The 17656-nt window shown below is 35.6% G+C and overlaps 2 protein-coding genes and 1 pseudogene across 3 annotated transcripts; all 3 read right to left on the bottom strand.

Moving 5' to 3' along the window:
• Nucleotides 1–1368: 1368 nt before the first annotated feature.
• LOC107657861 (sodium/glucose cotransporter 4) lies at nt 1369–7363 on the bottom strand. The gene is made up of 13 exons (XM_016446133.1): nt 7235–7363; nt 7056–7127; nt 6601–6705; nt 6274–6438; nt 5670–5775; nt 5491–5571; nt 5194–5399; nt 4935–5070; nt 4647–4754; nt 3892–4042; nt 3380–3548; nt 3049–3264; nt 1369–1810 (listed from the first exon to the last, which is right to left on the bottom strand). Exons 1-13 carry the CDS (start codon nt 7361–7363, stop codon nt 1490–1492), a joined length of 1965 nt encoding a protein of 654 aa, XP_016301619.1. The 3' UTR covers nt 1369–1489.
• A 392-nt stretch (nt 7364–7755) lies between these two features.
• LOC107657860 (39S ribosomal protein L55, mitochondrial-like) lies at nt 7756–9344 on the bottom strand. 2 transcript variants are annotated; one of them, XM_016446132.1, is made up of 4 exons: nt 9149–9344; nt 8593–8794; nt 8249–8334; nt 7756–7915 (listed from the first exon to the last, which is right to left on the bottom strand). In XM_016446132.1, the coding sequence occupies exons 1-4, from the start codon at nt 9196–9198 to the stop codon at nt 7852–7854; spliced, it is 402 nt and encodes a 133-aa protein (XP_016301618.1). In that variant the 5' UTR covers nt 9199–9344; the 3' UTR covers nt 7756–7851. The 2 variants fall into 2 exon arrangements, with proteins under 2 accessions (XP_016301618.1, XP_016301617.1); XM_016446131.1 differs by lacking the exon at nt 7756–7915 and having other exon boundaries at nt 8089–8334.
• Nucleotides 9345–9495: 151 nt separating this feature from the next.
• LOC107657845 (peroxisomal N(1)-acetyl-spermine/spermidine oxidase-like) lies at nt 9496–12978 on the bottom strand (annotated as a pseudogene).
• Between the last annotated feature and the right edge of the window lie 4678 nt (nt 12979–17656).

Below are 17656 nucleotides of genomic sequence, written 5' to 3'. Positions count from 1 at the left end.
ATAAAATAATAATAAATCATAATATATGTCATTTACAGCCTGGTGAGGCCCCACCCCTGGGTGGGAACGATTACGAGGCCTCTTACCTGTTATGCTTTGTCATTATGACACAGCATGCATTATTACAGTTTATATGTTTAGTTATTATCACTGTGACAGTGAACTGTTTATAATAAACTTTTAAAATTAAAGGTTAGCCTAATTCAAAACCTGACTTTTTCAAATAAAAATCAACTCATCAAAATAACAGCAAAGATGTGCCATTCACAATTTTTATTTATTAAGCGGGGAAAAAAAGACATTTACAGTAAATAAAATGAGAGCATGTAAGTGTAGACAACCAGATGTGTTTTTCATCAGTACTGGTGAGTTTCTTACAAGAAAAGTGCCATTCAGAACTTTATAGTACATTCATGCAAAGTACCCCCAGAGAAAAACACTGACAGTGAGTAAAATGAGGGCATTAACATTGCAGACAGTCTTCCAGGTGTGGTCTTCTTCAATACTGGTGAGTTTCCTTTCCAGAGCCTGCCGTTCCTCCTCACTCATCTCTTGTTTAGCCGCATGGGAGAGACCACACAGCCACATTCCAGCACGCTTCCACCATGCAGGAGTATCCTCATCTGACCCCTCTGACTCTGTAGTGCTGGGATCAGATCCTCTAGCCCAGGGGTCTTCCAGCTCTACACGCTTCTCCTTACAGTGTCTTGTCCACCAGGTTAAACGAACGAGCTAAAATGTAATATAAGCTCATTATATTAGCAGCTCATATTCAGTGTGTTTCTCCTACAATATCATTGGAAATATTGTTTTGTGCTTATAAATATACTTTATTTTGATAGTCTAATTTAGACCTTCAACTAACTATAACTTTGTAACTACATGTTAACTACCAGTCATTCGAGTATTAGTATTAGACCATCTGCTTAATATCTGATACTTTATTTTGATGGCCCCCAACAGACATTCTACTGACTTTAAGTAACTTTGGAAGTATATATCAGTTTATTATACTAACCATAGAGTTAGTTTACATACAGTAGCAAATTAATTAAGAGTTAGTTGCAAAGTTACTAGTTAATAGAATGTCTAAAGTGGACTATTGCAATAAAGTATAACCAATACATTAATAAATAATACATTATGCATGCTTTCTTTGCTGTTTTTAATGCCAAAAAAATTAAAAAGTATTATCTTTATAAATTAATTTTCAAAGTTAAGGTAGTCAGTGTACATGTTGTTTTGGTACTGTGGGGAGTTAAAATTAAAGGTTAGCCTAATTCAAAACCTGACTTTTTCAAATAAAAATCAACTCATCAAAATAACAGCAAAGATGTGCCATTCACAATTTTTATTTATTAAGCGGGGAAAAAAAGACATTTACAGTAAATAAAATGAGAGCATGTAAGTGTAGACAACCAGATGTGTTTTTCATCAGTACTGGTGAGTTTCTTACAAGAAAAGTGCCATTCAGAACTTTATAGTACATTCATGCAAAGTACCCCCAGAGAAAAACACTGACAGTGAGTAAAATGAGGGCATTAACATTGCAGACAGTCTTCCAGGTGTGGTCTTCTTCAATACTGGTGAGTTTCCTTTCCAGAGCCTGCCGTTCCTCCTCACTCATCTCTTGTTTAGCCGCATGGGAGAGACCACACAGCCACATTCCAGCACGCTTCCACCATGCAGGAGTATCCTCATCTGACCCCTCTGACTCTGTAGTGCTGGGATCAGATCCTCTAGCCCAGGGGTCTTCCAGCTCTACACGCTTCTCCTTACAGTGTCTTGTCCACCAGGTTAAACGAACGAGCTAAAATGTAATATAAGCTCATTATATTAGCAGCTCATATTCAGTGTGTTTCTCCTACAATATCATTGGAAATATTGTTTTGTGCTTATAAATATACTTTATTTTGATAGTCTAATTTAGACCTTCAACTAACTATAACTTTGTAACTACATGTTAACTACCAGTCATTCGAGTATTAGTATTAGACCATCTGCTTAATATCTGATACTTTATTTTGATGGCCCCCAACAGACATTCTACTGACTTTAAGTAACTTTGGAAGTATATATCAGTTTATTATACTAACCATAGAGTTAGTTTACATACAGTAGCAAATTAATTAAGAGTTAGTTGCAAAGTTACTAGTTAATAGAATGTCTAAAGTGGACTATTGCAATAAAGTATAACCAATACATTAATAAATAATACATTATGCATGCTTTCTTTGCTGTTTTTAATGCCAAAAAAATTAAAAAGTATTATCTTTATAAATTAATTTTCAAAGTTAAGGTAGTCAGTGTACATGTTGTTTTGGTACTGTGGGGAGTTAAAGGGTTAGTTCACCCAAAAATGAAAATTAGGCTGTGTTGTACTCACCCCCGAGGCTTCCTAGGTGTATATGACTTTCTTCTTTCAGACGAATCCAGTCGGAGTTATATAAAAACTCTGAAGACCGAAGACGTAAAAAATTACGTTTTGAATATGTATATTTTTTCTTACAAAAACGCATCGATTCGCTACAGGAGGCCTTTGTTCACCCCCCGGAGCTGTGTGACTTTTTTTCATGGATGGGCGCTTTTTATTTAACTTCTTTTGGACTGAAGCACTGCAAAACCAGCTGACTGCAATGATAGAGCTTGGAATAGCCAGGACAATTTTTTATATAACTCCGACTGGATTCGTCTGAAAGAAGAAAGTCATATACACCTAGGATGCCTCAGGGGTGAGTAAAACACAGCCTAATTTTCATTTTTGGGTGAACTAACCCTTTAAAGCTTCTTTTTGTGAAAATTTATAGGGGAGGAAATGGTTGAAATGAAATAAATTTAAATTATTATCATTCAAATTAAACAAAAAAAAATCGTTTGATTAGTATGTGATATGTAATTTTTAAAAAATGTCAAAATTAAGTGTAGTACATGGAAAGTCCCCAGGTAATTGGGTATGCAGCATTTATCTCCTTTTTGTAAGTTTTGTATAAAAATGGATATAAATAATTATTTAAATGTGTATGTATTTGAATTGCGGTTCATAGTTACATGTTGCTCTGGAATAGGTGCAGTGCAGAGGGTGACAGCTGTGATGATCAGAGCTGTCAGTGCAAGCAGGATGAGAGCAAAATACAGGTAGTGCACATCTTTCAGCAGGGCAGGACGCAGGTCTTCTTCTCCACATGATGGGGTGCCGTACACAAATTCCATTACCATCCTCACAGTGCCCACCACTAGTCCCGCCATCAGACCCCAAAAAGCACCCTGTGCAAGATAAAAAGAAAACTTAACTTAAATGTTTTACCAACTGCATCAAGTGTTATAGGCCATTTAACTTTCACTTTATTGCACAGGCACAAGAAAAGGTGAATTCATTCACCTGCTCATTTACTCGCCCCCAGAAGATGGCCATAATGAACACTGTGGTGATGGGAGGTGCCAGGTAGCTAGTAATGGCCTGAATGTAGTCAAACAGTTGTCCACTATTGGCTGTTTGAATGACTGGAATCCACACAATGCTCAGGGCCACTAGCAATAAAATGAACACCCTGTGGATGTAAATAAACAGCAGCAATTAAGAGCCAGGAGACTCAGATTGTTTCGTGAAATAAAAAGTGTATATTTTGGAAAAGGACAGCTGTTTTTAATTTTAATTTGACAGTTTGCATATCAAATATCTTTTATCGCCCCAAAACAGGTCAACGAAACCACTCTGATGTGGTTAAACCACTTGGTGGAATTGGTGGTGGACTGTTTCCACTTTTGTTGAATTGGTTTGTAATATGCTTATAATGAGAGCATTCGCTTTTTTAGATACTTGTTTATTTTCTGAAAAATATGTTCAAAATGAAAGTGTTCCGAAGTTTTTCCACAAAGCATTTAACAGACTACCTGCCCACTACCATGAGCTCTCTCTCAGAGGCCCGGGGTCGGATCCGTTGCCATATGTCCATGGTGAACAGAGTGCTGCTACTGTTGAATATTGAGGTGAGAGAGGACATGAGTGCTGCCATCATTACAGCAATCATCAGACCTCTCAACCCTACAACACAATTACAGGGAAAGAAAAACGTGTATTAGCATAACAAGAACAAGAGGAATATCATTGTTGCTCTGTAATCTTTGTTGTAGCAGTGAAGCATATATATATATATATATATATATATTCTCAATTTCAATGAGGCACTTAAAAAGTACTTTGAAATATGTTTTCCCTTTATAATTTTCAAACTGCCACTCTACTTATCAAAATTGTATCTGAAGGTAAAAGATCTGTGTAGAAAACAAGCTTAAATTTTAAATTTTGGCAAAAGTAACATGAACATTTCACTTAAAAATAAGAAAAGGTAACTATAGAGACAAAATATTTAAATTATAATATCTATTATAATTTATCACAGACATATATTATAATTTAAATATTTTATTATGTATATCTATATATTACATTATATAGATATATATTATCATTTAAATATTTTATTATAATATAATTCTTATACTATTAATGCTATTTAGAATAATTGTTAGTTTGTTAAAATTTTCGATAGCATTTTCTTGTCATTAAAATGATCCTAGAGGACGGAAAATATCAACTAATTGAAAAATCACACGATTATTCTGATAAAAACATAAGGTTGTCATACCCACTGGCATGAGCTCCATAACTAACTTTGGGTAGGCAATGTTAGAGCAGCCCACACTGGCCCCACAGATCTTCATACACTCCTCAGGATCCACACATCCTACTTCATCTAGAAAATACACAAACATCACACTACTTACCATCAAAAGAAATATTTTTCATTTATGCAAATTAATGGTGTGGATAGTCCATTAAACCCCTTTTCATTGGTTTAATCAATGTTCAGGTAACATCTTTCTTAAATCCAGACCATAGATTAAGGGAAATGCAAAGAAGGACTGAGTAGTACTTGGGTAGAGAGCTCTGCTGATCATTCCTGGCATAACGATGAAGAACATAGGGAAGACCTTGAGGTAGCCACCGAGTACCGAACCACCTTTGGCATGAGACAGGTTTTTGGCAGAGAGAGACCTTTGCACTATCACCTTTAGACATGAAACAGATGCAATTGCTTGCTGTAAAACAATTTTTAAGCTTAAAGAGACACATTTGTGAAATCTTCTGCCGAATATTAAATCATGCTAAAATCTACAGTATTTTAAATTCACCTGGTCTGTGCACCACACCCATGTGGCCAGAACAGTTAGTCCAAAAATCAGGCCTGGCCAAGGAAGGTCTCCTGTCACTGGATCTCTGAAGATATGAAAGGCGTCAGACCGAGGAAGATGACAAGTGGTGTTGGGAACCGTGATAGCAGGTACAGCTCTCTCATACTGAACCAGCAAACCCTCATACCAGCCAACTTTGTCGAATGCTGACAGGGGAGATTCAATTGAAATGAATCACTGTACTTACCCTGGAATAATTAATGAAAGTATAACATTTCATCAGCGAGAGATCTATACCTATGAACATGAGGACAAATGCTCCTATTACCATGATGACGGTCTGTAAGGCATCAGTGTAGATTACTGCTGTCAGCCCACCTGCATTAAAACAAGCCACCAATTAAAGCACCTCAACTAGAATCACGTTTAGGCACAAGTTATCTAAAATGTAAGTCACTTATGTGTTGTTTTATTACCAGCTATAGTGTAGAGTGCAGTGACAGCTAACAGCACAACAGTGGAGACGTACAGGTCCCACCCCAGAGACACCTCGATGAATAAAGCCCCTGAAAAAATGTCTGTCTGGACAGAACACAGTTATGATTAACTTATTACACATGTATTACACTTTATTACAACTATGCTAAATTGCTATTTGTTGTTTACTGTTATAGTACACTTTATAGCATACTGTATTGTTGTATGCTATGGTTTACGTTTTTTTTTTCATTCATACTAGTCACTCTTTTATCATTACAATATCATTAATATAAATGTAAATTTAAAACAATATATAGTTAACAATATAAAGTCCTCTTTTCTTTTTCCTTTTTTTCCCTCATTTTTTGTCATAGTATACTTTTTTCTAATTATTGAGATCCTATTTTTTTCTAGTTTTGTAAAGTTTCTGTTTGTTTTAATGTACTGTTATTTTATTTTTCTTTAAATATATAACAAATCAAATGTTATATTGAATATATTGAATATGTTATATTTAATATATATATAACAAATACATAATAATTATTATATATTATTTAATAATACTTAATTCACATTTATTCAACTAAGGAGTCTTACTGATATCTTGGTGAAAATGTAGAGGATGAGAGACAGCACACTCATGTAGATTCGGATGCGCTGACCCCCGAACCTCTTCCTCAGATACTCTGGCATTGTGACTACTCCAGCAGAAATATACACAGGCACAAAGATCCAGCCCAAGGCAATGAGGACCCATGCTGCCTAAAGAGCATCACACTTGTTTTGTTTCAGCATTTGATGCAATATACAGTAACTGTCAAACATTTGATTAGCCTAAGACAACAACAATCTCACAAATTAAATAAGGAATTACTGAAACAACACTAAAAGCTTGTTGGATGAGGACTGATTTGTCTGCCGTACATTCCACTCAAATCCCCCGACTGCGAGTCCCCCTGCAGCTCCTGTTCCTGCTAATCCAATGAACAGCCCGCTGCCTACGTTACTCGACATCAAAGAAGCTCCAATCTGTTGAAATATAACACAAGAGAGACATACTGAGAAAACACTCCCAAAACTAAACGAAACTATGATAAATCAAGCTGAAAGAGACATGTCTTCACATTAAATATGAATCTTCTGTAAATATGATTTGTGTATAACTGTTGTATATGATTTCATTTAATTTAACACAAAACACATGCACTTCATAATGTGTTTCCATGAAATACATTCACTTAGGAGACTGGATTGATTTATTATTTCCGCTTTCCTGGTTGTAACTCCAGGCAAGGACTTTAAAAATCAAGATGCTTCCTTGTAGACATCCACAAAATAAACATCCCAGCTTCATTATTATGAGACACACAAAAACTCACTGGCCACCATGTCATGGATCGTCCGGCCAAGAAGTATCCACCCACTGTTCCCCGGTTGGCTCTGACTGAAGACTACAAATCAAAAACACAGCAGTTCCATCTCTGCATGAAGAATTAGGCATACAGAATTCTCTACATCAATGCAAATATTACCAGAGAGGCTGCAGACTTTCACTTACCCATATTCCAACTGCCAACACAAACACAAAGTAGATCACAACCACAGCAATATCAGCAGCCTCCAAAGTAAACTTCCTGGGCACCTCGGGCTCTGGGGTGCCCGTTACAAGTTCAGGTGAAGCTGGCATTTTGTACAATGCCTGAGGCAAAAGTGTGAACTTTGAAGCAGGTGCTAAATTCATTAATAATTAATCAGCCTGTTCCAGAGAATGCTGAGAATGCAATGCTGAGAGTTATGCATTATATGACAGCTACACATCGCCACGTGAGGACGCTGAAAACTAATATATTTTAAAGTTAACGGTTTACGTTCTAGAAAAACAATTACATGTCTTTATATACAAAATATATAATTTTGTGGGGTTATTTAGCATAATAATCTAAATGAATTAATTCCATAAAAACTGGAAAAATTGTGAAAAAAATGTAACTAGTACAGTATATATAAGAATACTTAATAATAAAAAAAAATGATGCAATTTAGCCCCAAATTAAAAAATTAAAAAATCAGAGAATGACAAACATTTGAAGACTTTTTAATTGCAAGGTGACATATAAAACAAAATTGCAATATTGTACATGTGAGACAACATAAATACTCTGAATGTCAGTCCATTTATTTCTTCTTCCAGAATTTGCTGTAATCATCAACTTTGAAATCATCCTCAAAATCGTCCAATTTCTGTTTCGCTGCGGTTATTTAGCATAATAATCTAAATGAATTAATTCCATAAAAACTGGAAAAATTGTGAAAAAAATGTAACTAGTACAGTATATATAAGAATACTTAATAATAAAAAAAAATGATGCAATTTAGCCCCAAATTAAAAAATTAAAAAATCAGAGAATGACAAACATTTGAAGACTTTTTAATTGCAAGGTGACATATAAAACAAAATTGCAATATTGTACATGTGAGACAACATAAATACTCTGAATGTCAGTCCATTTATTTCTTCTTCCAGAATTTGCTGTAATCATCAACTTTGAAATCATCCTCAAAATCGTCCAATTTCTGTTTCGCTGCCCTCTTCGGTTCTCTTTTCCGCATCCTGATTTTCTTCTCCTCCTCCGAGAGGGTGGTGATGTCCACGGGCATCTGGGAGGAAAAATAAAATACAGTAAAAACTGTTGATAACTGACTCAAAACACTCACCCAAGGACCTTTTTTTAAAGCTTGATGACATTTTGAACTACCATTATATAACAGTTCTTCAAAAAAAAATTATCCTTTTGTCTACCACATAAAAAAACACCACCAACATGATATTGAGTGAATAACAGCAGAATTGTCCTTTTTGGGTGAAGTGTGTACCTTTAACAAAAAAGCTTGGAAACTGGAATATAAACCACTAACCTTCATTATTCTTCTGGGCTCTTTATATCTGATGTTGATGGTGGATCCATCAGGTCTCACCAACAGAACCGGATACATCCTCTCATACTTCTGCCTCCCAAAGCGGACCACACAGGTTCTGTTGGAGTCTGACTGAAAGACTGTAGTGTGAAATGTGGATGTGGCCTGCAAGCACCTGTGGGTGACAACAGCCTGAAGACACCTGTTCAAAACAATAAAAGGACACTACAAATGTAAACATTTCTGAGCATCACTGATGATGTTTATGTTAGCTGCAGTATAACCGAAAAATAATGCAATCACTGTAGCTTCAGCACCTCAATAATTTAGTGCAAAGTCAGATCATTTGTCATTAAGGAAATAGTTAAGAAACCAAAATCCTTTCATGAGCAGGTCTTATAAATTTTGAATGGGAACAAAAAATATGTTAAAGGGGTAAAATGAGTCACTCTGGCTTCGTTTAAAACTAACAAACAACTTTAAAAAATAAAACACATTGACTACCACACTATATCAGAGATGAGAGAACTCAATGTGCTATCGGTTCACTACTTACCTAAATATACTCTTGCAAGGCTGGCCAACTGTATTTAAAGCCATGACCATAAAATCTGCAACACTGGAAACGGCTACGTAGTAAATATATTCATAAGTGTAAGAAGATAATAGCAGAACACTTCAGAATGGTGAAGGTCACATCAACAAACGGCATGGAGCTGTAGCAGCATAGAACGCTCCCCCTGGAAACTTGTGCTGCAACTTCCAATAGTTCCGCTGTCTGTTCTGTTTGATTTTTGTTTTGTGAAGAAAAAGCAGCTGTTATTTTTTTCTCTAAATAAAATATATTTATGTAAACCAGCTGCTTACAATTTTAATAATCAAACCACAATTTAGCATGCAATATTTTATTTAAAAATACAGTGTGAAATTCTGATCATATGTTCAGCTCGTCATAAAAATATACAAAATACATAGTATACGATATAAAAAGGTACAATACACAACAGCAAAAATGTAAAATCAGTCTTTTTTCTTAATTAAAACAGTTTTGTCTGCAAATAAAAGTTTAAATTATTTTATTTTACATAGAGCAGCCTCATGGGGGAAAGCTTGTTGTGATCACATCCTCAGTCGAAAACTTTTTTTCTCTGCCCTGTTATTGGACACCATCAGCCACAGAATAAATTTTAGATTATGAACAGATTTGAACTCTCTAAACTTGTTTGTCCAATGAGGTAGTCTTCTTATAATGTGCTGCCAGTCTGTCTGCCTCCCTGTGTCCCGAGAGTAGAGCTCCTTGCACTGTGCCATAAAGAGTCTTCATCGTTGCCTCACCTGCAAACAGGATCTGAAGATCCTGAAATATATGGAGTAACAAAATCACAAAAATCAAGGAGGGCCTTACCCTAACCGTCTTTTAAACATATATTCTTTATCAAAACCTTCTGCTTGATAGCCCATAAACCAAACACATATTTAAATAAAAAGAATATTCCATTTTTATGTTAAATTCAAAATAATGGTATACGCAAAAAGAAAATGAAAATCACATACTTGGTCAGGAGGATGCCGGCTGCCCACTAGTGGTTGGGCCAATGTGTCCATAACTTGGCCATCAACACCAACAGGAAGGAAAGCGTAGCTTCCTTTTATGAACTTGCTGCTGCGCCACTTAGTGCAGAGTATGGATTTCGGCTGAGGAATGTTTGAACGTCCTTGGGAGTATAGAAAATATTAAAAATACAAGATACTTGTAAAAAAACTTTTCACCAACACATTTTTTACAACTTGTAAAAACCTTAAAGTCTTAACTGGCACATTAGCAAACACTCACAATGAATAAAAGAGGATTCTTTACCAAAGAACATTTTGAGATGATCAGTGATCGCAGTTGAGAGCTCATCATCTGTCATGGTTTCAACCAGGTCAGCTATGTCTGCTGGACACCAACCAATTAAGATATTGCCAAACCTAGAAAAGAGAGAATAATGTTACTACAGCTTTTTGCACCATAAACAGTCATAATAATAGTGTTAGTACTACTACTACTACTACAAATTATTATTATCATTATTATTTTGAATCTTTGAAGCACGGGTTTTGGCTGATTTTCCTACATTTTACTATTAATTATAGTCAGTGGTGTTTAAGAGTAATTGTATATATCCAGATTTCTCATACAGCATCTATACATGCAAATGTAAAATAATAAATTTAACATATATTTAAAATGACTGAAAATTTCACTGTCATTTGATACAACATTAACCTTTCTTTGGGTCTCAGGACAGAAAAGGACTGCACGTTCTTGAGCCACTGCATTTTATTGGTGGATACTGAGACAGGGGTGTCATCCTCATAAATGAGGCTGATAGAACCAACATCATTTTCCCAGAATGCCTCTTTGTACTCCAGAAAGATCTTGGCAATATTGCCAAAGCACAGCTTATCGATGACCTCCATTTTTTCGGTTGGGAGACTGGGGATGAATAGGCTGGATGCTTGTGCTTTTAGACACCCTTCAAAACATACACACATTCAGACAAAGCTCTCAATTTGCAAAGACAAAATGTATCTCTTACATATATAAATGTGCTCACTTCAGACAGCATCATCCTCATAATACTCAGTCCTTATCAACACATACCTAATGAAATGGTCACAATTACATGATCAGCTAGAATCTCTTCTCCATTCTCACAGATAACGCAAACTGGGTACTGGCGAGCTTTTTCTTGAGAAGCAGATTCAGTGTGAGTAGGCAGAGGTTCATTATGAGGAGGGGCAACAGAAAAGGATCCATCCCATTTGATCTTACTAACTTCTCTTTTCAGCAGCAAACGATCTTTAGGGAAGTCCTACAGCAGCATATCCACAAGCTGAAACATTGAACTGACATCCATACACAACATTTAACACTAAATGAATCATTTAGTGAGCAATAATTGCAAATGAATGTAGATCATCTTCTCAACCCATCATACCCTGCAACATTGAGACTGTCACCCATGTTGATATAATACTGCCAGGAGTCAAGAGAGATCCTGTGGAGGTCTGAAGCTCCAACATCAATCAGCATGTCTTTTCCGACCAAAGCAAAAACACTCTGCATTCTTGGTTTCTCGTCATCGTCTTGCAAGCTGTCAATCACACTCTGGGTTTTTTCTGCATAGTGTTCACCTAAACTCCTTCCCGTGTTGGAACCACGGTATCGAATGATTTCCTCTCCAGCTTCATATGCACATCTGGCGAAGTTTGCATCTACTTTGTGTCCCTTGTTACTGTAAAATGTTTCTTTGCCCATCTCAGGGATCTGGTTGAGATGACCAGACTTTTTTAGTAGACAGTAGACTGGGTTTTTTTCTGACGCCCCATGGATGTACTGTGCTCCGGTATCAACACATACATTACCTTTGACACAAAAAGAGAAAGACAGTGACATATGTATTGTTAAATATTAATACAGCATAGAATAGTGCATTACAGTGTCAGAAATTAACCAGGGTTTGTGAGAAAATGTTACAGAATTTGACAGAAATGCCCTTCTTTTTCTTTTATGTTTATCTTCATTTATATTTTATTTCAAAACCCCGGATTTCACATTTTATTCTAGGCCTATCCAGTGATGGGTTTTAGGCACTGTATTGATATTTGATTGAATTTATTCAATTTCATGAGTTTTTGGCATAAAACGTGTTTATAAACATGACCCCATAAAAATAAAAAGAAATGCCATTAAAGGTCAGTTCATTGACATTGTCTCTTCATAAATCGGATTTAAAATCACGTTATACAATCTGTTGACATAGCAAAAAAAAAATATTTTGCACTATTTAATGGAAGCGAAACTAAGTCATGTGTTCATAGATTTCAGCTTCCTCTAACACACAATCATGCATTTATTTGTTTGTCAAAACAATGATCATATAATAAACATTATGAATAATAAATATAATTATCAAAATGAACAAAGCTTTAAAATTATAGTAATCATTTAATTTAATAACACTTTATTATTAATAACGTGTCTATATGGGATTGAAAAAGTGATTATGGTAACCGCAACTTTACTAGTAAAAACAAAATGCATTACAGTAATATCTTACACATATTTAGACAGTACAGTTGCTGACATTAATATGAAAGGCTTTTATTGCTCTGGTTGCATTAATTTATAGTTTTAGCCTAATATTTTATAACTAAAAGTCTACCTACTTTGTAACGGCGCTAAATGCTGACTATCCACCTTTTAGCATGTAGTTGTAGTTCCTGTTTGACCGCTATGACTGTTGATCCCGAGGGGGCGATGATGTGCCCAAACAAACTGGAAGAAACACATTCTACTGTTTTTCTGTTTCTCAGGTCGTTGTATGCATATTTGTCCATTAGGGGGCAGAAAATCCTAAGAAATTAAGTCTAATTGCGCACATTTATAATGCACTAAGTTTGAATTAAAGGGGTCATCGGATGCCCATTTTCCACAAGTTGATATGATTCTTTAGGGCCTTAATGAAAAGTCTATAACATACTTTGTTTAAAATATCTCAAGTGTAGCGTAAAACAACACCCTCTTGTCAAAAACAGCTCTGTTCACGGCGACCCGCTGGATCTTACACTGTTCCTTTGAGCAAGACATGGATCACCAGATCAGTCTTCATTATGTGCACTTTAGACAATAGTGTCTGGAAAATTATATGTAAAAGCAAAAGTATGTCATATTTTTCATAATATGATACAATTCTATTTATTTGATTATTTTATTTTATTTGTATTCAGGTGATTTAGTGTTATCCTAACATTTTGGATTTGCACAGTTTTGTACTAATTATGGTGAACATGACCTAAGGCAAAATAATAGCATCCTACCAATATGAGCCAAGAATATTTTCTTAGAACAAGAACAGGTGCACTTCCTTTTTCTTTAATGACAAAATGTCTTGCCCTTAGGCTTTCTCTGTTCATGTGTTCAACCATTTTTTAATATCAGATGTATTGCAGCACAGAATCACTCAATGCAAAATTATAATAAGTCAAGTGAAACATTCATTTTTAATCACTGTCTTCTATATTCATCTATCTGCACTTTCAGCTGCTTTGCAAAGCTGACACTTTTCAACACCCAGAGTCTGGCCAGTGGAGAACCAAGCCATTCACTTTTGTCACAATTCGAGCCGACCTTTTGTTCAGCCAGGCTCGGATGAATCAATGACCTTATTGTGACATTAATTCATCATCGGTGTAATTTATCATCTTTTGGCATCATTGAATGCAGGCTTAGTTTTCAATAATCTGTGCTTTGTCTCACAGCAGGGTCAAACAGATCTGATCCAGTGGGAAGCAGGTGAGGGGTAAAATCTGTGGCCTTAACACAAATCGCAGTGAAAAGACTACACCAACAAACAACAGGCATCTTCTGCTGCACTCAGAGGGAGTGACATCACTCTCTTTGTTTATCTTTGTTTGGACAGCCAGTGACTGCATGTACGGACAGTTTTGATAGCTGTGTATCATTGTGACAGAAATGTGCCCCTGAAAAGATACTTTTCATGCTTTACACACGCAACACACTGTTTAAGTGTTTTTATCTGTAAGATATTATCATAAATCTGTCATTGGTCATGTGAGTGTTTTGGAAACATCAATGTGACCATATTTCTCAAGATGATTAGATGATGACTAAAGGATATTGTGGGATTTGGAGAATGTTTGGTTTGAGAAAGTATTAGTACTTTTTCCCATGGTGCTGTTTTTCACTTTTTAATGAAGTAACTTGTCAGGGCAGGTGAGTCCAGGGACAACAGCAACCTGGATCCTCTGTTTGTCGACAGAAAGGCCCACCCCAAAAACCCAAAGCCCCCAGACACAATACTGTTCGCTAAAATATCTGCATTATATAACTGTTTACAGATATTTAGATTTTTTTTCTAAATCTGTTTTTGTTCTTATTTATACTAGTGGTACCAAAAGGTATTTGGGCATTTCAATCAAAAATATAATTCATTTATTATTATTATTAATAATAATATAATAATAATAGTTATATTCATTTATTATTATTATTAATAATAATATAATAATAATAGTTATTATTATAATAACTAATTATAATAGTTGATAATAGTTAAAAGTTGGTTAAAATAACTGAATAAAGTTATTTCTGAATCTGTGTATTAGGCTATCATTTGTTTGGAGATGCCATTTATTTTTTGTATAATGCAATGGAAATCTTACATTTTTAGTGTCTTAAGTGTCCAAAAATGCCCACTGTTTAGCCATTGCAGCTTATATTTTTCTGCTTTTTAATTTTTTTTATAGTACCATCCCTCCTTTTATCTACATTTCTCTTTTCACATATGATAATTTTACTATCAATGTGTGTGACAGATAAACTGTTAAATGTTTAGGTAAATGTTGGCTATGAATTGTGTGATAAAAAAAATTTCCTTTTCATATGCATTAATAATTTTTGCTTGCACAAAAGGATGGAGTAGGCCTTCAAGTTGGTGGTATGGACCAAAGATGACAGAAGCTCCAGAGCTCTGTGTGGGTGCAACTTTCTCCCAACACAATAGACAGCAAAAAGTAGCCCAAACAATACTACATTTGTTTTGCGCCTCACAGAGCTCATTGTGTGCCTGCTGGTGAGCTCTCCATCAGTTTCTCCTGGCACAATGGGCAAATGGTCCTCCCGGTCGTGCCCGCCCTGCCTTCTGATACAAGAGATGGGTATGCCAGTCATGTCATCCGCTTGTCTGAGAATCACCCAACTGCCATGGCTGTATTTGTAAGACTAATGTAATGTAATGACAGCATGGTTGAGAGAAAGGCATGATTATGTTCACTCGTGTAATCATTATGCCTCAGTGCTCCTGTCTACCAAGGCAGGGGAATCAAAAGGAAATGTGAGACACCAAAAGCTGAAGGGAAGGCCATTAGACTGACAACAGAGCAACTCATCCCATAATTGTTTTTTAGAAACTCATCTCAGTGTCAAATTATCAAAGGACTGCATTAAATAACATGCTTAACCATATTTTATTAACAGAATGGTTAAACTAAATGGCTTATAAATTTCAGCCACCACAGAATTTGCAGTCTCTAGAATATAGAATATAATAAGCAGATGATAAGATGGGTTCACTGAGGATTGCAGGATCATCTTTTCATGATTTACTATTAGCTTTCACATCATACATGCAACTGTAAGGCATACTATATTCATCTTCGAAATGTAATCTGAATCAGTCACCAGTCCAACACTTCAGCTGTGACTTTAAATATTGATGGATCTCTGTGAATCATATATTTCTGGCAAGGAGCTTTATGATAAAGGAGGAGGAATGACAGCCTAAGGTCACATCTTCTGCAGAACAATATTCAGAGCTGAATTAGTTTTGGCGGAGAGCCATACAGCAGTCTAATATTTTAATTGCTGCTGCATGGTCCTTAAGCTTATCATCTATGAGTTTTGTCTATTTCGCTCATGTTAGGACATTTTAACAATGACTAGGCTACTACAAACATCAGCCATTTAAGAAACTGTTTTTAATCATTTAATAGATACAAGCTACCCCAATTTCACAGCCGGGAGTGTTAAACCAGGGCTAGCAATGCGAGAAAAGCAGAGAAAATAATAAACATAAGTTTGTTTCTATATTGCTTTCCGCACGCAGTTTTTTCTGTCCTCCTGAGAAATTCGCGCGCTCACACATTTTAAAAGTTAACACACAAATCTGTTTTTCGACGTCTCTTCTGAATAATTGCTTACAGCTGTCATCTTTAATATACTTATGTTACATACTGTAATAGAGACCTCAAACAAGGGAACGGTTTGGGGCTCAAACAACCGCATGAAATAGGTTATATCGGTTCACAACAATATGACGCCGCGTCGCGTGCGCGGAGTGTAGACCTGTCGACGCAGCATCCCGGCGAGCATTCCAGTGAAAACGCGTTCAGGCGCGTAGTAATCGCATCCTTGCGGGATTTGTCAGCAGTCAGCATCATTCAGCTTTCTTCGCAGGGAAACGCAGTAACAGCAGGGACAATTCATGCAGAATGACTGTTTGACTTCTGAGCGTCTGCTCTCGGAGGGGAGTTGGTTAATTTGGATTGAAGAACATCAGTTAGGCTACTGAAGTAAAAACGCTTGGCGACCTTCAAGGTGAGTTTTGAATTTAAATATTTGGTGCTTGACTGACTTTTTTAATGCTTAACATAATACACGTGGCCGACAGATTTGATGTGTAGGCTATAACAATTTGTAAAGCCGTTTAGTCATTATGAAAAACTTTGTTTTTAAATGCAAATGGTAACACTTTAGAATAATGGTCCGTTGTTAACAAGTAACTATGCAGGAAGTAATAGGTAGTACTACATTAACACTTAACTCAATACTATTAACTAATAGAGAAGCAAGATTAACTAAGCAGTAAGTAGTAGCAAATTTAGGACAAAGGTAGTTCCTTGTTAGATATTTGATAATTATTAAATAAAAATATCCTCATTGAGAACTACTTGTGAACTATGACCAATTAATAAAGAATAACCAATTAATTACTAATCACAACAGTAACGTCTTAAAAGTGAACAATTGGGTTCTTTGTGGAAACTAATTTATGAATTTGATATCCCCCAAATAAGTCGGCTACATTTGTAAATTGTGACTACTACTCTTACCAAAAGATGGATGTTCAAACTTAAACATAGAATAATAATAAAAATGAAAATTAACTTAAAAATTGTAATAATTAAGAAGTGATGCTGACAAACTCATGATTGAATTAGTTCACAATTATGATCTCTGCTTCGTGTCAGTTCAGTATCAATGTATCGCACTCCAAAAGCCCTACTGGTAAAATATCACTAGTGCTTCACACAAATGTATGACTGTACAGTATGTCAGATAGAAAATATGTTAAATAACTTATTAATTTACTTGAGTAATTACTGAGGGGTTAACGTGTTTTTCACTTTAAAATAATGGTCCAGATCACTAGTAGTTCCTTAGTAGCACTTTAGCTTTAAAGTGAAAAATACATTAGCCTCTCACTAATTACTCAAG

The sequence above is a fragment of the Sinocyclocheilus anshuiensis genome, unplaced genomic scaffold (assembly GCF_001515605.1).
Source record: "Sinocyclocheilus anshuiensis isolate Anshui unplaced genomic scaffold, SAMN03320099.WGS_v1.1 scaffold107, whole genome shotgun sequence".
NCBI classification, from domain to species: Eukaryota; Metazoa; Chordata; class Actinopteri; order Cypriniformes; family Cyprinidae; genus Sinocyclocheilus; species Sinocyclocheilus anshuiensis.
Note: the sequence above shows the minus strand (reverse complement) of the source record. Positions and strands in the feature narration are given on the sequence as shown.

Bases quoted from the DNA above. Each gene is read 5' to 3' on its own strand.
- LOC107657861 (XM_016446133.1), bottom strand. From the start codon at position 7,363: ATGCCAGCTTCACCTGAACTTGTAACGGGCACCCCAGAGCCCGAGGTG. The intron at 7,128-7,234 runs GTAAGTGAAAGT...TTTGATTTGTAG, and splicing joins TGTTGGCAGTTGGAATATGG to TCTTCAGTCAGAGCCAACCG. The intron at 6,439-6,600 runs GTACGGCAGACA...GATGCTCTTTAG, and splicing joins TCGGGGGATTTGAGTGGAAT to GCAGCATGGGTCCTCATTGC.
- LOC107657860 (XM_016446132.1), bottom strand. From the start codon at position 9,198: ATGGTCATGGCTTTAAATACAGTTGGCCAGCCTTGCAAGAGTATATTT. The intron at 8,795-9,148 runs GTAAGTAGTGAA...TGTTTTGAACAG, and splicing joins CCTTGCAAGAGTATATTTAG to GTGTCTTCAGGCTGTTGTCA. The intron at 8,335-8,592 runs GTTAGTGGTTTA...TTTTCCTCCCAG, and splicing joins AGCCCAGAAGAATAATGAAG to ATGCCCGTGGACATCACCAC.